The sequence below is a fragment of the Bos javanicus genome, chromosome 13 (assembly GCF_032452875.1).
Source record: "Bos javanicus breed banteng chromosome 13, ARS-OSU_banteng_1.0, whole genome shotgun sequence".
NCBI lineage: Eukaryota > Metazoa > Chordata > Mammalia > Artiodactyla > Bovidae > Bos > Bos javanicus.
The window spans coordinates 77127246-77150528 of record NC_083880.1 but is presented as its reverse complement, the minus strand read 5'-3'; the positions used below and the strand labels follow the sequence as shown (position 1 = coordinate 77150528).

Here is a 23283-nt window from a genome sequence, read left to right as displayed (position 1 = left end):
TACCCACAGTAATATTCTTCCTCTGTATACCACTCCCCAAACAGATCTGCATCATCAGTTGTAACTTTTATCTGGTGTTGAAGTATTCTTACTATATCACCTTTTACATTTTTTTTTGTTTCTTGAGAAAGAGGTAAATCATAAATATAATAATAAACAAGCAAATAAGTAACACAGAAGAAGCGTTATTATGTTGAAAATCACTTTTTACAAAACCCAGATCAGAAACTTACACACATTACAAACTTTCATATACCCTCTTTCCCGCACTGTAGATGACTTTTTCAAGAGAGGCTGTTATTACAAAGGTTGAAGTTTTCTTAGTATCTTCAATGACAAGTGATTTTCTATTTCATAAAATGCTCACAATGTGAATATTCTTGAAGACTTACTTTCAATAATGTAATAAAATAGCCTTACCTATAAATTGTGACATAAGTCAGTATTATAAGAGTAATTCTGCACATTATAAATAATCAAATGTGGAACACCCCACATAATCAAATTTCACTTGCATTCTTAGAATTTTATCTATTAACGATGCAAGAGTAAATAAATTATAAGGAACCACAATGCTAAATGTTCTCAAATAACTTTCATTTTTCTGAAGAATTAACTATCCTCCCTCCAATATTCTCAGAGGTACTCAAATAGTTCTTTCAACATTTAAAAATACTGAGATACAACTGACATTTAATATTGTATTCCAAATAACTCTTAGTTTAAAAAAGCCTACTTAGGAAATAAATAGTACTCACATCAGTTTGTAGAAGCTTATTATCTAATGTTAAGAGGGTATGAAAATTGTTCATCCAAGTTTCCATATTATCTTCAAAAAACTCAGGGAGATCCTAAAGAATAAATGGTGACTTGAGACTCCGGGTTGAAATAATTATATTTCAGTAAGTTTTCCCCGCAACAGCAAATGTTTTCCACATGCCTATAGATTCAAGTCCACATTTCTCAGCTGTGTCAACCAATATCTACTTTGACAAGAATTCGCTGCTCCAGCTGGGTCTGGCAGCTGAGTAAACTATTCTGACCGTCTCCGTAAGCTTTCAATCACAAATGATGCCGCCTGTTTCCTGTCCCAATGTAAATCTACTTATTCCTTTAAGGTCAAGCTAAGGCTAAAGACTTTCCTTACACAACACAGTGATTACCAATACATTTCTTTTCCTTTCTGAATTACTGCAATTTTTTTTTAAGATGACCACTAAGTCAGGCTTCCTGGCTGATAGTTACTGATTTCCTATGGCACAGAACTGCCCTCTTAATGAGGAATAATCCCCCAAGGGTAAAGATTATGCCTCCTTCCTACTTAGGCTTCCGTGACTAACAAATTATTAAGCACCTCATTCTACCCGACTTCTAGGAAGCAGAATTCAAAGGTGTTAAAAAAAAAACAAACCAACCAAAAACCCAGTGATATCCTTTAAGAATTTCTCAAACTGCTGTCCAGCTGGACACGGATGAAGGTATGCCATTTTGGGCTATTTGTCTCCTATTCATTCTATCTATTCTCTTCAGGAACGCTGTCCCTACCACTGTGAGAGAGTAATGTTGGGAGGATCAAGTCTGGTACTTGGCTCTGGCTAAAGTCAACGAAAAGGCCACATCCTTCCTCTTAAATCTCAGTATAGGAATCTGTACCAGTAAGACTTCCTTCTTGTCCTGAAGCCCCAACTCTTATTTAAAGTAATGACGCAAGAACAGAAACAAAGACTGGAGCCACTACCTCACTAGCAACAGAGTGACCAGGCATTTTCTACTCGAAGATTGTAGCTGTGTTTCCTATGAAACACAGAGGTTCTGGTTCTTACACTTTCCCAAGCCTGCTTCTTCACTGTTTTGTCTCCCAGATAAGCTTTCATTAAAAGCTATAAGCTTTTTTTGGTATTACCTACCTAGAGGCCTCTAATCAAAACATGGTTCCCCCAGCGTAAACACCCACTTAAACGAACTAGAGGAAGGCTTGGAAATGTGCTGTGTCTTCAGTAAAACAGAATATAGGAAGACACTCCAACAGTCATTTAGGATGTGGGGTTTCCCTAACTTACCAGACTAAGAGAATGCTACTTTTCTATATATCCACCCACTAGCATGTCTAGGAACTACTATAAAATAGAACACAATTTGTAGTTAAAAGTGGAGGGAATGAGAAAACAAAACAACTAATACTTATTCTTTGGGCGGGAGGTGAAATCAGTGCTAGCAAAGAAGTCTTTATCAAGTGAAAAACTTTACATTTGACATCAAAGAATAAGAACCAAAACCAAGAAATAAAACTTACCTGAAAGTTTAAACTGTAGAACAATTTTGAGATTAGGATCAGGGAAGAAAATAGAATCCTCAGAGCAGAGGCATCATTTGCATGGGTGCTGCAGAGTTCAATAGTGGCCTTGGAAAAGAATTTAGGAAGATGGCTTTAGTGTATCATAAACCTTAGCGAAAAAGCCTTGTACTATGCTGAACCCCTTGGCCAACTCAATATTTATATATCTTCTCCAAAATTTGGCTTTTAAATAGTAGTGTGCACTCATTTAAGATTTTTGAAAAATACTTTAAAGGATATATTTTTAAACTGTCCATAATAACACTACTGCAAAGTCCAATGTTAATATTTTGGACTAGATCCTTCTATTCTCCTCTGTGTATATATGTAACTATTAAATGTCTTCATATGTGTTCATTAAATAATTTCCTGCAACCTGGCCTTTAGGTTGTTTGCAACTATTTGTTATTCTAACTGCAATAAACAAGTTTATCTACAAAACTTTGTGCACATACTTCTAGTTTTCTGAGTTTGAGATTCTAGAACTATTACCAATGCAGAATGGTATGCTGTGAGTAAGGGTTTTGGAAGCCAGACAGATCTAGATACAACCCAGACTCTTACTCACAATGAGCATGACTCTGAGTTATTTTAGAGCCCCCATCTCCTTATCTGTAATTAAGCATAATACCTATCTAATATATATCAAATGCGAAGATATACATAAAAGGTCTTGGTAATTTGTGCACGTCTATTATGTAAAACATACACAACAAATGTTGCTAACTATATCCTGGAGTCAGGAAATACGAATCTTATGGTTTTCTCACTGAAGTGTCAAACTCCAGAAAGCTAGTACCATTTATAATCTGACGGGGAGGACACGAGTGTTCATTTCAGTGCACTCTGGCTAAAAGATGCCCCCCACCAGTTCTACCTGTTCCTGGCTAAAACTTTTAACGTCACTGAAAAGAAATAAAAAATCTCTGCCAATCCAACAGGTGAAAAAAATGATCACATTTGTCCAATTTTATTTTTGAAAATAAGAATGTACCATCAGTAAGATATCCTAACCATGAAAAATTCTGTGCATACTCTATAATTTAGAAGCTGTGACAATCACACAACCTTTCCTTTTTGAAAACTGGAAATGAGCAGCTTTTCTTGAGTTAGAAAAACTACTGAGGCATGGTTCTTTTTATTGTTTGTGAGACTAAACACTCCTCTTTCCTTATCGGGGGGAAAAAAAAAGGTTGACATTACTTCTTTTTCAATCTTAAAGGATTCTCAGAAAGATGAAGAACATGTTTAGGGAAGTTGCTTATGTACTATACAATGGTGTATATAAATTAAATTTCATAAACAGTAAAATCAAAATATAAACCTATTCCTTTAGAGATACACAAATACTTGAGTGAAATACTATGATGCCTGGAATTTGCTTTTAACTATTCATACAAAATCAAAAGATAAAACAAAGTAAAAAGAAACAAAATGCTAGCAACTTGTTAAACCTGTGCAGTCAATACACAGGAATTCACTATACCATCTTCTCTATTTAGATATAGGTTTGAAAATTTTCAAAAGAAATGTTGCTCTAAACCATGACCTATCAAATAAGCTTTCAAAGCAATCTCTTAAAATGTATACAAATATTAAAGTGCTCTAAAATGTTAACTAAAAAATACCACCAAAATGTTATTGTATACCTTAAATAGATTCGTCAAAGGCAAAGCAAAGGCATCCAGAACAAGTTTAATTTCAGTCCATAACTCGTTTGACTTAAATTCATGGCGATATCTAAAAAATCAATGTAAAATAGGTAAATCCACAAATTTTTGTTAACTGACTTTAGGTTTTCAAGGCTAGATTAGACAAAAATCTATGGCTAGACAGCTTTCTGAAATAAAAAGGGAATTCAAGCACAGTTTATCAAGACCAGGTATTTTGCAAGTAATAGGGCAACATGAAATTAAAACCCTACACTTAGTAAGAAATAAACATGATAATGAATTGAGAGGCTTCTGTTCTTATTCTAGAATTATCATAAAAGAATGACAACAGTCACAAAAATACACACAAGGAAAAACACCTGAAAAAAATATTTTTAAAATACCAATTTACACATCAATACCTTTTAAATAAAGAATGTGCTGTACGAAGGACTCCGTTAATAACATGGAAATCTCCACTCTGAAAGCGATTCACCATTTCCGTCAACAAGTCAGGCCATTTCTGAGGGAAATCTTCTCTGCCAATAATGCTAATAGCATCACTTAACTGGGGGCAGGAAAGAGACTAATTAGATGAAACCTCTACAAACAAGCCCCCTAACAAGCAGGGCCTCACATACCTGCTTCTGAATTTGCTCCGGGCTGCTAAGCATCAAGTGCACTATGTTAGCTTTAATGGCTACTCTGTCGGCTTCACAAATTTTATTTGGTTCATCTTCAACCTAAAAGCAAAACATTAATGAGCAAGTAACATAAATTCATAGCCATGACTGTACGCATTTGTAGATAAAACAGAACCATTTCTTATTTCCTGGTTTCCTAAGAAAAACAGAAGAAGACAGGGCCTTTCTTCTGTATGAACGGGTCACAGATTTCTTTAATAATCAGCTTCTCTGACTCTCTGATGTCAATTGAGAATCTCAGTTCTATATGATAATTAACCAAAATGTGGTTAAAATCTTCATAGATATATGCTACTCAGCCCATATTCATCCTCAATTTGATCATTACCTTAAGTTAAAGAAAGGTCTAGTCAGTGAAAACTTCTTGACCGTTACCAGTTCAAATGCAACCAGGACTACATCACCCAAAGAGATTCTGAGTCTCACTAGTTTTATAAATCAAGACAGAGGGGGCTTGAATGTCTACACGTAGACGCGTGGATTTTTAAACATTCTAAAATTCACCAACTCATTTCTTCACTACATGTGAGAACACTTGACTACACAAGTTTAAGAACAGTTTTTACTATTTTTAAATTCTTCTACGGAATGAAGAAAAGAGACTCAGTGAATAAGCAGATGTCAGGTTGATTTTTTAGAAAAACTGACCATTTCTGTCAACTTTAATATCCTTCTAAATGTGATTATTACTAAAAACATTCCCTTTTTCTTTATCCTAACCCAGGTTTACCTCAGCCGTGCCATTACTGACATTTTGGGTCAGATAAATCTTGGTTGTGGGGGTCTTTCTTGTGCATTGTAGGATGGTTACCAGTATCCTTGGCTTCTTCCCACGAGTTGTCAGAAACACCCCCCATCCTCCGTGACAACCAAAAAATCTCTAAATACCCCCGGATGGGCAAAACCACCCCCAATTTTAGAATCTCTGTCAAAAGCTAAGCTAGGGAAAATACCCATTTCTGTTTCTCAATGTATAATTTTATACTGATCATTAAACTTATAGCACAGTAAGATTCACCTTGGAGTGGTGGCAGTTTAGTCACGAAGTAATGTCTGACTCTTTGTGACCCCATGGATTGTAGCCAGCCAGGCTCCTGTCCATGGGATTTCCCAGGCAAGAATACTGCAATGGGCTGCCATTTCCTTCTCCAGGGGATCTTTCTGATCCAGGGATCGAACCCACATCTCCTGCTCAGCAGGCAGATTCTTTACCACTGAGCCACTTGGAAAGCCCCCATTAAACTTGCAGCATATTAAGATTCACCTTATAATTAGAAAATATTTCCATATCCAAGACAGAGGACAAATCCCTTACCAAAAACTTCAAGTGCATTATACATATTATATATATATATATATATATATTTAAAATGTGGTTTTTCCAGCTTTATGTAATTTTTCTTTGTCCACAATAGAAACTGCTTCAATTATTCATTTAGACTGTGTAACTTTCCACATAATGTCTCTTCAGCAGAGAGCTAAAGTTAAATTTCAACCATGGGACTTCCCTCTCGGTCCAGTAGTTAAGACTCCATGCTCGCAATACAGGAGGCACGGGTTTGATCCCTAAGATCCCACATGCTACAGGGCGCGACCAAACAAAAAAACAAACCAAAACAACAACAACAGAACACAAATTGGAGGTTAAAGCAAAGTCTCACTCTCTCGAGCAGCCCAGGTTATGAAGCTGACTCAATATGAGTTTAAATAAAACGGGAACTCTCTGTGAGCAAAGACAGTTTTAAAAATATCTTTCTTCCCAAATGGCATACTCCTTTACCTACTGCATTATCAAGGACCTCCAACAAAATATTGCAAAGGAGTGGCGAGAGTGGCCTTGTTTTGCACCTGACCTTAGTGGGAAGGTTTCAAGTTTCTCACCATTATGTATATTAGTTATGGCTTTTTCACAGTCTTTATCATGCTGAGAAAGACCCCACTATTTCAAATTTACTGTTTTTAACCATGAACAGATGTTGGACTTTGACATAGGCTTTTTCTGCACCTATTGAAATAATAATATGATTTACGTTTTCTCAGTCTATAGGTTTTTGAATGCTGAAACAGCCATGCATATTTGGGATAAATCTCACTTGGTTATGGTATTTTTATACTTTTTGTATGTTTTTGGGTTTGACTTTTTAATATTTGGTGAGGAGGGTCCTGTTTTTTATCTTTAATCTGTGTCCGAATCACTCAGGAACACTGCACATATAAATCTTTTAAACATGCAGGGTCTTAAACTAGGCACTCATAAAATACTTACAATTCTCCAATTTCTTTTAATATAGTTCTTGAATGTTACAGAGGCACACACTTTAATAACATTATCCTGGGACTTTTCTAATAATGTTAACAGCAACAATGGGTAGTTCTGATTTCCTTCTACAGATTCAAGAAACTTCTCAGCTGGAAAACAATACCCATGTTAGAAGATATGTTATTAAAACCAAATCTTAAGACTGTATGTATATGTGAACTATGTATATTTCTGACTGAAGCATCAACAAATGGAAAGATTAGGATTGTACATGATGTTACATTAAATTTACATAGTATCTCAGTTTTCAGATCACTTTACCATCCATTAACTCATCTCACAAACCTATGAAGTGGCCTGATCAGATGATCACCTCATGTGAAGGAGAATCTGCTTTTCAGAGACAGTAAGTGACCTTAGGGCAAAAAAGTCATATACCCTGTCTTGTTCCAGAAGGATTATTATGAGTACTATTAGTAATGGTAGTAACATTTCTTTTATAGGACTGTGACTAAGATTAAATTTGTTGATTCATTTTAATGTATATTATTATTAACCATATGGGTCTGATGTTTGACTCCCATCTGTTACGTTGTCACTACTGCCCAGAGAAGTAGGTAGTATTACCCTCACTTTAAGGACAAGGCCACTGAGGTTAAGTAAGCTTGTCAAAGATCACACAGCTAGCGGATTTCATCACTGAAAAAGTTTTAGTCCAGTCCTTATTCTATCCTACTAGCTCTGAGTATTCCTTTCAAACTAAACATTTCTAATATCAGCAATAACCTTATACAAAGATTTTACTCGTATATTTTAAACTCATACTACAGTTAGGGATAATAAATCTCCTGGGTTACAGATCAGACCATGATGATTTATAGCACTTCCAATTTTTCCCTATCTTAAGCTTCTTAAGGCAGCATCCAGTCCAAGGTTTCAATATTTACTGAAAAGGTCAGCGGTTAGCATCTATTATTCTACAATTTAGTATGATTTAACACCTTCTTTCCAAATTAAGTCCCGAGTTTAACTTCCACCCTCAAACCCTCCCTGCTTTGTGTCTACCATGTGTTTCTTGAAAGATAAAGAATGCTGAACTGAAAAAAATTTTTCAAGAGGGGACACACTATGGTTTACATGGTTTTATAGAAAGCTTTGGTTGCTTCAATATTTGGTTGGTCAATATTTCATATCCGGCAATCCCTGTGAAATGTATGGTTGCAACTCTTATCAGAACATCAATTTATTCCTACATTTTGTCCTGGATTCATAAAACAACAGCACCTCCACCTTACAAAGACACAGTTATTAAAAATAATTTTCATTAAACAGTGTTGGCAGAGGCTTTCTGGGGAAGTCTTAGAACCATTAATTTCCTTTTATCCAAGAATAAATTACTTCTTTAAGCACTAACAGGAAAATCACAATTTTCCCTCACAGAAATCACAAAAGCCTTTCTAGACTAGGATGGATGCATTAACATGTAAATAATAAACAAATAATTCTATTTACTATATATAATATACAACATATTATATACAACATGTATAATATACAACAATATAATATATACTATATATAATATACAACACATATGTGCACACATTCATCTGGGTCTTCATGGAATGCTTCCAAAATCCTCTTTATGAGAATGCACATCAGTAAATTCTGAAGAAGTAGATTAAGAGCATTTCTGGTTAATATGGCTTACAACAAGGATCATTAGCGTACTACCCACAAGACACATGTGGCCCCCAGAAGTAGTTTGTTGGTTTGCGTGTTATTTCAAAAGTTTTTGATGTTAATCACTATCATTTAAAAATGAGAACGCTTCATATAAGTATCCTTATTTTTCAAGCAAAGCTGGAAATCTGATCTTGCAAGACTGGTTTGAATCCCCCCGAGTTAGATGGTTCCAAATATTAATAATATCTGTCCCTTAACCAAGGCAGTTAACCCCGCAGCCTGCCCCCTCACCCCCGGCTTTTACCTTCATGTGCAACTCCTACAGGCATTCAAGTTTGCAATTTTAAGCTTACACTAAATCTCTAATGAAAATTGGTCAAATCTGGGAGGAGGAGAAGGGGAGGAACCCTAGGTCTTAAAATATTAATTAAACCCAACATGGGGATTACCTAGTTTCATTCACTTAATCACTTTTAAGGCAGTTAACTCTTACCTCTATGCTCTGATTATTGTATCTCTAAAACAGGAAGGTGTAGGGATTTTCAGGAAGGTCAATGAACAAAGCATCCTAAACTTACTAGTCCTTTTTATTCCAAAAGGGATAAAAGTTATTTTACTCAAGAAACAAAAACACAACAAACAAAGAAGGAAAAAACCCACTGCCATATGTTATAAATGAAAAATAAACTATGCCTAAGAATTCAAGTGTTAATCTCTTTTTAAAATTTTACAAACAGATTGCACGAAGGTTTCTCTCATCTGTCCTTTAAGAATAAATCAACCACAAGAGAGTATTTATTCACTTTACCTGGACGCCTGATGGCAGGATCAGGATCAAGAGTCTTCTTTAAATATTCTGTTAGTGTTTGCAAATTTGCATCACTGAGCTCCATTGCCATTGAGCCTAAAACAAAAATGAGGTTTGAGTAATTGATCACATGAGGACACAGGGATGTACAGAAGAGAATCATTTTACATTTTGGATGTCCCCCTCTCTGAAAGTCATCTACTTGATATGCTCTGGGTATCACCTATAAGCTTTATTCTTAGCCAAGACAAGGTTCCAGAAGACGGGCTTTTTTGAATCAGTGATGAGACAATTTTGAGATACAGAAGAAAAAACATATCACAAACTAAAGGTTAAAAATATGAATTATTAGATTTTTTTAAAAACCCACAATAAAATAAGGATCCCATTGAGTTCTGAGATTAAAGAAACTAGAGTAAATTCTTTTGTGTACAACATGCAGCCATAGGTATTGACAACACACTATATACTGAGAATTTGCACCTGGGAAGATAATTTTGGGTTCCTAAGATGACAGCTGCAGTTGTAATTAAAAAGCAACTTTCCACACAAAAGCTAAGTCAAAGCAAAAATAAACAAGCAGAATGACATCAAACTAAAAATGTCTGCGCAGCAAAGCAAACCATCAACAAAATGAAAAGGCAACATACTAAATAGGAGAAAATATTCACAAATCATATCTGATAAAGAATTAATATCCAAAACATAAAAAAAAAAAAAAAAAAACTCATACAACTCAGAAAAAAAGGGTCCAGCTGAAAAATGGGCAGAGGAACTAAACAGACATTTTCCCAAAGACAATATGAAAAGGTGCTCAACATCACTAAACACAAGGGAATGCAAATCAAAACCACAATGAGATTAGCACCCCGTACCTGTTAGAACGACTATAATAAAAAAGACAAGAAATAACAGGCATTTGGCGAGCATGGGGAGAAAAGGAAACCCTGGTACCTGTTGGTGGGAATGTAAACTGGTACAACCACTCTGGAAGTAAGTATGGAGGTTCCTCAAAAAATTAAAAACAGAATTACCACATGCTCCAGCTATTCCACTTCTAGGTATTTATCTGAAGGAAATGAAAATTCTAACTAGAAGAGATACTTGTACTCCCACTGTCTGCTGTTCACTGCAGCGCTATTAACAACAGTCAACACATGGAAGCAACCTAAGCATCCATCGATGGATAACGCAACGTAGTATACACACAGAATGGAGGATTATCCAGCCACACACAAAAAGGGAAACCCCTGCCATTTGTGACAACATAGATGGATCCTAAGGGCAGTATACCAAGTGAAATAAATGATACATAAATACCACAGACTAGAGATCTCTTCGGAGAAGGCAATGGCACCCCACTCCAGTACTCTTGCCTGGAAAATCCTATGGACGGAGGAGCCTGGTGGGCTACAGTCCATGGGCTCGCTAAGAGTCAGACACGACTGAGCGACTTCACTTTCAGTCTTCGCTTTCATGCATTGGAGAAGGAAATGGCAACCCACTCCAGTGTTCTTGCCTGGAGAATCCCAGGGACAGGGAAGCCTGGTTGGGAGGCTGTCTATGGGGTTGCACAGAGTCGGACATGACTGAAGCAACTTAGCAGCAGCAGAGATCTCTTCAAGAAAATCAGAGATACCAAGGGACCATTTCATGCCAAGACGGGCACAATAAAAGACAGAAACGGTATGGACCTAACAGAAGCAGAAAGTATTAAGAACAGGTGACAAGAATACACAAAAGAAGTGTACAGAAAAGATCTTCATGACCCAGATAATCATGATGGTGTGATCACTCACCTAGAGCCAGACATCCTGGAGGGGCCTTAGGAAGCAAAAATACTACGAACAAAACTAGTGGAGGTGATGGAATTCCAGTTGAGCTATTTCAAATCCTAAAAGATGATGCTGTGAAAGTGCTGCACTCAATATGCCAGCAAATTTGGAAAATTCAGCAGTGGCCACAGGACTGGAAAAGGTCAGTTTTCATTCCAATCCCAAAGAAAGGCAATGCCAAAGAACGTTCAAACTACCACACAATTGCACTCATCTCACACGCTAGCAAAATAATGCTCAACATTCTCCAAGCCAGGCTTCAATAGAATATGAACCATCAACTTCCAGATGTTCAAGCTGGATTTAGAAAAGGCAGAGGAACCAGAGATCAAATTGCCAACATCCGCTGGATCATCAAAAAAGCAAAAGAGTTCCAGAGAAACATCTACTTCTGCTTTATTGACTATGCCAAAGGCTCTGACTGTGTGGATCACAACAAACTGTGGAAAATTCTTCAAAAGATAGGAATACCAGACCACCTGACCTGCCTCTTGAGAAATCTGTATGCAGGTCAAGAAGCAAAAGTTAGAACTGGACATGGAACAACAGACTGGTTCCAAATCAGGAAAGGAGTTATGTCAAGGCTATATATTGTCACCCTGCTTATTTAACTTATATGCAGAGTACATCATGTAAAATGCTGGGCTGGATGAAGCACACACTAAAATCAAGATTGCCAGGAGAAGTATCAATAACCTCAGATACGCAGATGACACCACCTTTATGGCAGAAAGCAAAGAAGAACTAAAGAACCTCTTAGTGAAAGTCAAAGAGAAGAGTGAAAAAGCTGGCTTAAAACACAACATTCAGAAAACTAAGATCATGGCATCTGGTCCATCACTTCATGGCAAATAGATGGGGAAACAGTGGAAACAGTGACAGAATTTATTTTTGTGGGCTCCTAAATCACTGCAGCCATTAAATTAAAAGATGCTTGCTTCTTGGAAGAAAAGCTATGACCAACCTAGACAGCATATTAAAGAGCAGAGACATTACTTTACCAACAAAGGTCTATCAAGTCAAAGCTATTGTTTTTCCAGTAGTCATGTATGGATGTGAGAGTTGGACTATAAAGAAAGCTGAGCACTGAAGAACTGATGCTTTTGAACTGTGGTGTTGGAGAAGACTCTTGAGAGTCCCTTGGACTGCAAGGAGATCCAACTAGTCCATCCTAAAGGAAATCAGTCCTGAATATCCATTGGAAGGAGTGATGTTGAAGCTGAAACTCCAATACTTTGGCCACCTGATGCGAAGAACTGACTCACTGGAAAAGACCCTGATGCTAGCAAAGACTGAAGGCAGAAGAGGATGGCAGAGGATGAGATGGTTGGATGGCATCACTGACGCGACAGACATGAGTTTGAGTAAGCTCCAGGAGTTAGTGATGGACAGGGAAGCCCGGCATGCTACAGTCCATGGGGTCACAAAGAGTTAAGACAGGACTGAACTGAAATACCACATGATCATGTTTCTATGTGGAATCTTAAAAACAAAAATTCATAGATAAAAAGAGCAGATTAGGGAACTTCCTCAGTGGTCCAGTGACTAAGACTCTGCCTACCAATGCAGGGGGCATGGCTTCTATCTGTCCCACATACTGTGGTATGCGGCAAAACAATAACAAAAAAAACAGATTGGTGGGCATGGCAAAACAACAACAAACAGATTGGTTAAAAAAAACAAACAGATTGGTGGTTGACTGCATGGCAGGGGCAAATGGATGAAGGTGGGTAGAAAGGTACAAATCTCCAGTTACAAAATAAATATATAAATCAGGAGGATGTAATGTCCGACACAGAGACTCCAGTTAATAGCAGCGTGCTGTATATTTGAAAGTTATTAGGACAGTAAATCCTAAAAGTTCAGAACAAAAAAGGCAAATATATTTGTAATTATGTGTGATGATGAACGTTAATTAACTAGGTTTATTGTGATCATTTCACAATATATACACCATTATGTTGTGCACCTGAAATTAATGTTACATCTTAATTATATCTCAATAAAAAGCAACTTTTCTAATATTTAAAGCTTAAAACTAAATATAAATCACAGAATATGCTATGACTGACCAAAAAAATCCACATCTAATATATTACAAATGATTAATAGGCTTTATAAAGGGCTACAGCTAATGCTGAGGTTGTGAAGAGTACTCCTCCAGAGCCAGAAACCACAGCCTTCTAAGGAGACCAATCTTTGAAGCTATCTGTATTCTCCTCAACATGCTCGTTTTTACCACAAGGGAAGCCAACATGATGGCTGATTTGGTAGACTCCACCACTTATATATATTACTTCCTTTGATACAGGGCAAACCACTCTATGGAGTTCCACTCAACCACACACACAATTCACTGAGAAGCAACTCTTCCTGTTTTTTACACCAAAGGTTTGGAAAATGCTATGCATCATATTCACCCTCTTTTGGAGATGCGCTTTAAAGCTTCAAGAACCCAGAGCCTGGCCACAGAACCATTTTATTATGGAACACAGGCCGGAAAGCAGTGATTTAATCAATTTATTTCCCATTCTTTTTTCTGTGTTGAAATGCTGAATCTGTTATGAAAACATGAAAGTTTGCTGTTGCCAAGGAAAACCATTTACACCAGTATATATGAAATAAAAAAAAAAAGTCTTTACTACATGCAAATTATTCTACCTTTTGGGATTTACACAAGGCAGCATGTGTGTTTGGGGGATTACAGAAGGTAACTGAACCTATTTTGTTGAGTTTAAATTTTAAATACACTCCTTAATAAATTTGCATTTTACTAACTTTCTTCATGACAGAGTCCCATGCAAGCTGGCACCTGTCAACCTTATCTCTGACCTTCTTGCTGTCCAGCCACCAAAGCCTTCTTTCTGTTCCTCAAACCAGACAAGAGTTCTCCCTGACTGTAATAACCCTTCCTTCTAATTTGACATCAGGCATCATCCAGCCCACTGTCAACTCCTCAAAAAAGCCTTCCACAATCATCATCCACCTCATCCCTATTGCACTGTTCACAGCACTTATTCTCATCTGAGGTATCTTTGACTTGTCATCTCTTATTTGTAAGCTCCCTGGGGCAGGGACTTTGTAGGTCTTGCTCACCTCTGTAGCCCAGGACCTTCAACATTGCCTGGCACACAGTATTCACTAAGCATTTGCCGCATGAACTAATGGATAAGCTAATATGTCAGTCAAGCGGCTAAAACATGGATCCAGTCTGGATTGGAGACTATCCTCTGAGCATCAGTTATTAGCAAGCATGACATAATGTAGGAACTCAATTATATCTGTCAGATAAATAGTGACCAACATACTGACATAATTGGTTTCCGTTCATTCAAAAATGCTTCAAAGAAGATGGGAGTTTGAACTTTATCCTGTATATTGTTCATACTTGCCAGTGCTTATTTCGGGGGTCAGGACTCACTGTCTCCTCCACCTAGACGGCTCTGCCCCTGGAGAGCTTTGTAGTTCACTCCCTGCTTCATTCAGGTCTCTTTTCAAATGTCACTTCTGTTTTGAGCTGCTGTCCTGGACCATCCTATCTAAAACAGCACCCAGCTCAGTCACTCTCCATTCTCTGGTTCTGCTTTTCCAATTTTATCAGGCCTATAAACTGCTTTCTTGTTTACTATGCTTTCCCCTCCATTAGACTGTCAGCAACATGGGAGCAAGGACTTTGTGTTTTGTTCACTGCACTCTCCCTCGATTCTTAAAACAGTGAAGAGCACCTACTGTGTATTTGTGCCCTATTTTCAAAAGCTACATACCCTTTATTGATCTTTTTTCCCCCATCAAAAAGCAGTCATGCTTCGCATTTATTCAGTTAATTGCCTGTGAGACAGAAGGGCTGGAGCCAACCGACTGTAGGAGACACGAAAGTGACCCCCACAAAACGGCGAAGCTGAAGGGCCAGGTTAAAAAAAAGTGTATGGCGGGAAACTGTGTGTGTGTGTGCAGTGGTGGTGGTGCTGGTGGAGGAATATAAGCACGCATGCTACAACCCCCAAAAGTTAAAATACTTTATAAATCTTATATTTTTAATGTTAAGGGACTAAACGTTTGTCCAAAAATCCCTTTTCTGTCTCCTCAGTGACAGTGTCTATAAACCCAAATTGTAAGCTTAAGTCCTGATTTGTGAAAATATGACACATCAGGTAATTTTAGAGAATACTCCAGAGGCAGCAAGATTAAGGTCTAGTTATCTTTATTTGCCAGAGGTGGAGGTACACTGACATTCTGAAATATGTGCAATATATAAATGTAAAAAGCATTACTGACTTTAAAGACAAACTAGAAATGAAAAAATTCACTCTTTTGCCTTTAAATGAAGGCTGATACTTTACTTCTCCACTGAGCTATTTTTGGAAATCTCTACCCAAAAATACATGAAAAACATGTACCACAATGGGCTTCCCTGGTGGCTCAGCTGGTAAAGAATCTGCCTGCAATGCAGGAGACCTGGGTTCAATCCCTGGGTTGAGAAGATCCCCTGAAGAAGGGAACAGCTACCCACTCCAGTACTCTGGCCTGGAGAATTCCATGGACTCTACAGTCCACGGGGTTGCAAAGAGTTGGACACAAATGAGTGACTTTTGCTTTATGTACCACAATAAATCAATTATGCCAGACTTTTTGTTGAAAGACTGGCTGGACCTAAGTCTAGCCTCTTCTCAAAGGTCCTCAATTACAGATGAAGACATTTGGAATAAAAGCTTTGCTTTCCAAGGCCACCACACAGAAATCTGTGACGTAAGTTGACCCAAGATGTATGCCTTTTCCTTAAGATATTTCCTCTGCATTAGAGAACCACTCCAGAGGCCCTACATCTGGGGGAAGGGAGAGAGATCCAATAAATGAAAACCATCTGGCACACACACATTAAGAACACACTGCAGCACCTCAGTCCACCTTCTGCTTTCTCATCACAGGAACGTACCACTGAGATGCAGAGCCAAACTTTTTACATTGTCTACAAAGCCCAATGTGATCTGACCTCCAGACACCTGTTCCTTCACATACTACTCTGTGAAAGCTAGATTTTCCTCGAACCCTTTGTACTTTCTATTCGCTCTGCCTGGAATGTTCTGTTCCCTCATCTTTCCATAGCTGGTCTCAGCTCAAATGCCACCTCCTCAGAGAAGTCGCCTTCATCTGTCATTTGTCTGGAATTATTTAAGCCATTTATTTGTAACCTTGTCTCTTTCCCCCTCTAGAATATAGGCTCCCCAAGGGAAGGAACTCTGTCCATTTTGTTTGAGACAAAAGAAGATAAATTTCACTGTATTCAAAGAGATTAAGTGGATTAAATGAAGTTATTTACCAAGTTATTAAATGAATAAAGGAACAAATTAATACCAAAGGTACAGCACTGCCCCCAAACCTATCTAATACTGTACAGAAAATGGTTCTCCTCTATCCTAGCTCTCATAGCAAAAATCAAAGTAAACAGAGGGGAATAAAGAATTCCCCTGCACTGGTGTAAAGAAATGAAAGATATAGGGTCTTAAGAAGTAAGAGGCTGGGTAGATCCAGTCCCACGAATTATGTGAAAAATGCAGACACACAAAAAAGGGCCAAAATCTTCACTGTGGTGGTCCAAGAGGAGACGAAAAAGAGCACTGGCAGGATCCAAAAGTAAAAAGTCCCTTTTCATGCATGACTCTTCCGAGGAATAATAATTGTGCATCTACCATGTGGCAAGCACTGGCCATCTGCTTACAGCAGCAACAAGACAGGTAAGGTATCAGCCTTTGAAATTTGAAAAAGACAATAACCAAGTAAACTATTAGTGGTTCTAGAACATGATAAAAAAAAACTATGAAGTAAATAAAACTAGAGTGATATGATCAGTTGAAAGAGATCCTTTGAAAGGTTGGTCAAAAAGAGGCGTAACGTGAGTGAAACCTGAAGGACAGGGAACCAGCCTTGCAAAGATCTGCTGTTGGCATGTCCAAGCAAACGAAAGGCGCGTCCGAACGCTTTCTGGAGGACATGCGCTCGGAACACGTAATAAAAAGAAAACGTAAGCAGCGTGGCTACAGTGGTCAAGGAGAAGAGGTGGGTGGGAGAGGTGGACAACGGTCACCCCAGATGGGGCTTGGTAAACCAGGGTAGTAACTCAGGGGACCCGCAGCCACTTTATGAGGTAAATGTTTTCAACCCCGCTTTTCCAGATGAGGAAGTGGAGACTCGGAGAGATGAAGTGGCCAGCCCTAAGGAGGGGTTAAATCTGAAAACGAATCCAGGCCTTCTCGTTCCTAAGCTGAATCCCAAAGCTCCGAACATTGTAGGTGTTCCCTCAAGAGGTGGACCCTGGTAACCCGACAGGTGCACGGACCTCCTCGGGGACACAGACCACAGTCTAACCCTCACGAGCAACTCAGCAAAGTGAGATCACCGGGCCCGTTTCACAGCCGCGGAGACCAAAGCCCTCGGCGGTGTGGCGCTCCGCCACCACCGCCGCCGCCCTAACGGGAAAGGCAGGCCCAGGATAGCAGCGGCGGCCGGGGCGGCGGCTCGTACGCCCGCTCCGCAGCCGGCCAGGCCCCGCAGCCGCACTCGCCTCACGATGCGGGCGGCCGGGTGCGCCGAGAACGGACGCACGGGTGCGACCAATGAGAGCAGGCCGCCCCGAGAGCGCGGCCAATCAGCGCGGCGCTAAGGAGGAAGAGGCGGGCGCTCGCGCCGCACGGGCCAGGCCTAGCCCGGGCCGTCCTCGCTCCTCACAGGCCCAGGCGGGGGTGGGGTTGCTTACCCGAGCCTGCACCTCAGACCTGGGATGCCGCCAGGACAGGCGAGACGCGAAAGCGAAGCCCCTGCCCCCGGACGCTTCCCCAGACATGGGCCAATGTTCCGCTCTCGCCCGGAGGTGCGGTCCTGGCTTCCCAACGTTCGGAAGCGCAAGGAGCGCTTCCACCCTCCCCCAGCCGGGTCCCGAGAAGCCCCGACACTAGGCCGTGCAGGCCTGCGCCTCACCTCGTGGGGACGCGGGAACGGAGAAGGGAAGCCCAGTCACGGACCGTAGCCGGCACTCTCCACTCCTACCGCCACTCCACACCTCACATTCAAACCCCGGCAAAATGGCGCGGCAGGGAGGCTGCGGCCGGGGCGCATGCGTACAAGGGGCCGGGTAAGGGGCGGGGCCAAGGGCGCTCGGCTCCACCCAGATTCCAATCACCAATCACGGCCCCGCTCTGAGGGGGCTGACGTCATGCGCGGCAATGGTCTTTGACCGCGCTAGTGGGCATCCCTCTCGCGGTTCTGAGAAGGGCACACATGAGGCGCGTGTCCGCTGAATTGTGTCCTCTTTTGATGTTAGGGCTAGGGTCAGGCATCTAGTGGGTCTTATACAACTATCGAAGGAACTGTCCAAAGTCATGGCCAAAGCATCTCCGATAGAAGAGAACTTTTCTGCCCCTCGTGGAGCTTGTTTTAAAGAGAGGAAAGGAATAAACAAGATCTTTTCAGATTTGATAAGTGACGTAGATTGTCAAGGGGATGGCCAGAGGAGATCTCTAAACAAGTGACCTGAAGTTCAACAAGAAGACAGCTATGGATTAGCCTGCAGAGCTTTCCAGGAAGAGGGGATGCTAATAGCAAAGGCTCTGAGACAGGACCCGGCTACACTGGGGCTTAAAAAATAAAGTGGAGCATGACAGGAGGAGTTAGATCTGCAGGGGCCAGATGATGTAGGCCTATATTGCATGGAACATACACTAAAACAAAACAAAAACTGTCTATCTGAAATTCACATAGAACCAGGTGTCCAATATTTTATTTGGTGGTCCTATCTCCATTATATTTTCTTCACAGCATTTATCACTCCTTGCAATTAATTGTCTCTTTTTTAAACTGTCCCCCAACTGTATACCTAAGGACTCTGTTCAAACAAGGGCATTCTCTTTACAGCTGTATCCCAGCACCTAACACAAGGTAACTTCAATAAATATTTGCTGAATGTTGAATTAAATGCCGTATATAAATAGGTGAAGTCCATTGCGAAAAGTGTACATTATTAGAACACTGGTGGAAAAGATGTATTTCTACCATTGCAGCAGTAGTACAAGCAATCATCTTGGTCATACTAGTTCGCTTTTCTGGACATTTTCCTCTAGTACGGGTGAGAGCAACCCTGGTGACTTAACAGTTTTTCATCCCTGAACGCCAATCAGGAAGGAAGCTGGCTGGCATCTTGTGTCTGTCTAGCATGATTACCAGGTTTTGTAGGAAGCCCCACACTTCCCAGGTGGCGCTAATAGTGAAGAACCTGCCTGCCAATGCTGGAGACTCAGGTTCAATCCCTGAGTCAGGAAGATCCCCTGGAGAAGGGCATGGCAATCCACTCCAGTCTTCTTCCTGAAGAATCCCATGGTCAGAGGAGCCTCGTGGGCTATACAGTCCATGGGGGTCACAAAGAGTCGGTCACAACTGGGGTGACTTAGCACACACATAGGAAGCCCGCAGGCTGTGCCACTTTTATTAAGTCTGTGGAAGTGGCTCCAGCAGGGCCATCTCCCCTCGCCCTTAGCAGCCAGAGGAACCATGCAGGTGAGGGCCATGGAAAGGCTTGTCCTCCCTCTCTACTCTCTGTGGGGCCCAGGTGACCCGTGAAAATTCCCTGGGAATTCTCATCCTGCTCGCTCACCACATGCACACACTCTTAGGTTTGCTACAACTGCTGCTGTGTTGAAAACCAAAGAAAACAGTTCAGCCATTTTCAGGAGCACGAAGTCAGTACGCATGTAGTCGTCTTTCCTTCCGAATCCTGATAAAATAGTACATACATTATATGTATACTCTATGGAAAGACTTTCTGAAAGTGGAAGACACTTCCATTTGATTTGGATTCAGAAAAGCATGGACACATCTGACTGTGCTTGGAAAACAAGTCTAAGTTTGATTTTGTCTCACTTTTAAAAAGTCCAGTTGAGATCCAGAAGAGTGTTGATATCTAAAGTTGAGACAGGTCTGATTGCTTCTTACCTTTTATTTTATTGATTATATTTTTAATGTTAGCATCTTTTTTCTTTTGGTGTGCTGCATGGCATGTGGGATCTTAGTTCCCCCGCCAGGGACTGCACCTGTGCCCCCTGCAGTGGAAGACGGGAGTCAACCACTGTGCCACCAGGGAAATCTCTCTCACTTTTTTTTTAATGAAGGCAACTTCCTTTCTTGGGCACACGGTGGAATATTCACATGGTACAAATAGCCTTTGGTCTTTCACTAACTGGGATATTGTTGTTTACTCGCTAAGTCATGTCCGACTTTTGTGACCCCATGGACTGCAGTCCTCCAGGCTCCTCTGTCCATGGGATTTTCCTGACAAGAATACTGGAGTGCATTGCCATTTCCTTCTCCAGGGGAGCTTCCTGGCCCAGGGATGGAACCCGCATATCCTGTACTGCAGGTGGATTCTTTACCACTGAGGCACAAGGGAAGCCCAGGTAGAACATTCTGTTCAGTTCAGTTACTCAGTTGTGTCTGACTTTTTTTGACCCCATGGACTGCAGCACGCCAGGCCTCCCTGTCCATCACCAACTCCCGGACTTTACTCAAACTCATGTCCATTGAGTCGGTGATGCCATCCAACCATCTCGTCCTCTGTTGTCCCCTTCTCCTCTTGCCTTCAATCTTTCCCAGCATCAGAATCTTTTCCAATGAGTCAGTTCTTCACATCAGGTGGCCAAAATATTGGAGTTTCAGTTTCAGCATCAGTCCTTCCAATGAATATTTAGGACTGATTTCCTTTAGGATGGACTGGTTGGATGTCCTTGCAGTCCAAGGGACTCTCAAGAGTTTTCTCCAACACCACAGTTCAAAAGCATCAATTCTTTGGCACTCAGCTTTCTTTACAGTCCAACTCTCACATCCATACATGGCTCCTGGAAAAACCATAGCTTTGACTAGATGGACCTTTGTTGGTAATGTCTCTGCTTTTTAATATGCTGTCTAGGTTGGTCATAACTTTTCTTCCAAGGAGCAAGCGTCTTTTAATTTCATGGCTGCAGTTACCATCTGCAGTGATTTTGGAGCCCAAAAAATAAAGTCTGTCGCTATTTCCCCATCTATTTGCCATGAAGTGATGGACCAGATGCCATGATCTTCGTTTTCTGAATGTTGAGTTTTAAGCCAACTTTTTCACTCTCCTCTTTTCACTTTCATCAAGAGGCTCTTTAGTTCTTTGCTTTCTGCCATAAGAGTGGTGTCATCTGCATATCTGAGGTTATTGATACTTCTCCTGGCACTCTTGATTCCAGGTTGTGCTTCCTCCAGCCCAGCGTTTCTCATGATGTACTCTGCATATAAGTTAAATAGGTAGGGTGACAACATACAGCCTTGACGTACTCCTTTTCCTATTTGGAACCAGTCTGTTGTTCCATGCCCAGTTCTGACTGTTGCTTCCTGATCTGCACACAGATTTCTCAAGAGGCAGGTCAGGTGGTCTGATATTCCCATCTCTTTAAGAATTTTCCAGAGTTTGTTGTGGTCCACACAATCAAAGGCTTTGGCATAGTCAATAAAGCAGAAATAGATGTTTCTCTGGAACTCTCTTGCTTTTTCGATGATCCAACGGATATTGGCAATTTGATCTCTGGTTCCTCTGCCTTGTCTAAATCCAGCTTGAACATCTGGAAGTTCACGGTTCATGTACTGTTGAAGCCTGGCTTGGAGAATTTTGAGCATTACTTTACTAGCGCGTGAGATGAGTGTAATTGTGCAGTAGTTTGAGCATTCTTTGGCATTGCCTTTCTTTGGAATGAAAACTGACCTTTTCCAGTCCTGTGGCCACAGTAGGACATTAGCTGTAGGTACTTTATTGAATATTTAAGTTCTTTATTTCTTATTTTTAAATATTCTTTATCAATGTTCTCTGAATGGTATACGAGTCTCCCATCGTGATTCTGACTTTGTCAGTGTTAAATGGTACGTCAGCTTCTGATTTATATTTTGAAGCTATTAGGTCAATACAGGGTTCCTGCTGTTTCTTCTTGATGATGTCTACCATCTTATAATGTGAAATATACCTCTTTGGCCCTTTCAGAGCTTTCCTCTTCCAATTCAGTCTTGTCTGATATCAACACTGTTGGACCTGCTTTCTTTCTGCAAGAGTTTCCTGGGTCTTCTCCTCCCCGTTTTATTGAAGTATAATGGACATCCTTTTCAGCCTCTCTTTGTTGCCAGAATTCTTTAATCCTTTTGTATATCATAGTAGTTAAGAGCGTGAACTTGAGCCAGACTACCCAGGTTCAGACCCCAATGCCATCTGTGTAACACTGGGTAAGTTACTTATAACTTGGTTGCCTAATCTCTAAAACAGGGGTAATAATATGATTCTTCCTCTTACGGTGGTTGTAAAGATAAAGAATGATATGTATGAAGAAATGATAAGTATGAAAAAATGATATGTATGAGGCCCATGAAAAAGCAACTGGGAAACAGTACCCAACAGTGTTAGCTGTTATGACCATTTCTTATGACCAGTTGAAGTGTATTTTTTTTTCAAATATCATACCACATCCCTTGGTGTGCTGCAGTCCATGGCGTCGTGAAGAGTCCAACACGACTTGACGACTGAACAACAACAGCAACCACATCCCTTATATGTGGAATCTAAGAAGAAATGATACACATGAGCTTACTTACAAAATAGAAAGAGATTCACAGACTTAGAAGATGAATTTATGGTTGCCGGGGGTAGGGAAGGGATATTAATAGTTAGGGAGTTTGCGAAGGTCATGTACCCACTGCTATATTCAAAATGGATACCATCAACAAGGACCTATTTTACAGCACAGGGAACTCGACTGGATGGTATGTGGCAGCTTGGATGGGTGGGGGTTTGGGGAGAATGGATACATACACATGTACAGCTGAGTCCCTTCACTGTTCACCTGAAACCGTCACAACATTGTTAACCGGCTACACCCCAATCAAAATAAAAAGTTTAAAGTTTGAAAAAAAAAAGTTGTTTTTTGATGTGGACCATTTTAAAAGTATTTATTGAAT

The 23283-nt window shown here is 40.2% G+C and overlaps 1 protein-coding gene across 1 annotated transcript in view; it reads right to left on the bottom strand.

The window, feature by feature from the left end:
• The window catches only part of CSE1L (chromosome segregation 1 like), a 35074-nt gene extending 16666 nt beyond the window's left edge, over positions 1-18408 (bottom strand). Inside the window, exons 1-8 of the mRNA XM_061437893.1 lie at positions 18253-18408; positions 9446-9541; positions 6958-7100; positions 4629-4730; positions 4410-4555; positions 3985-4075; positions 2294-2401; positions 759-851 (exon numbers count right to left, since the gene is read on the bottom strand). Of these exons, the coding sequence (XP_061293877.1) occupies positions 759-851; positions 2294-2401; positions 3985-4075; positions 4410-4555; positions 4629-4730; positions 6958-7100; positions 9446-9536 (774 nt within the window). The 5' untranslated portion in view covers positions 9537-9541; positions 18253-18408. The remainder of the gene's footprint in view (positions 1-758; positions 852-2293; positions 2402-3984; positions 4076-4409; positions 4556-4628; positions 4731-6957; positions 7101-9445; positions 9542-18252) is intronic.
• Between the last annotated feature and the right edge of the window lie 4875 nt (positions 18409-23283).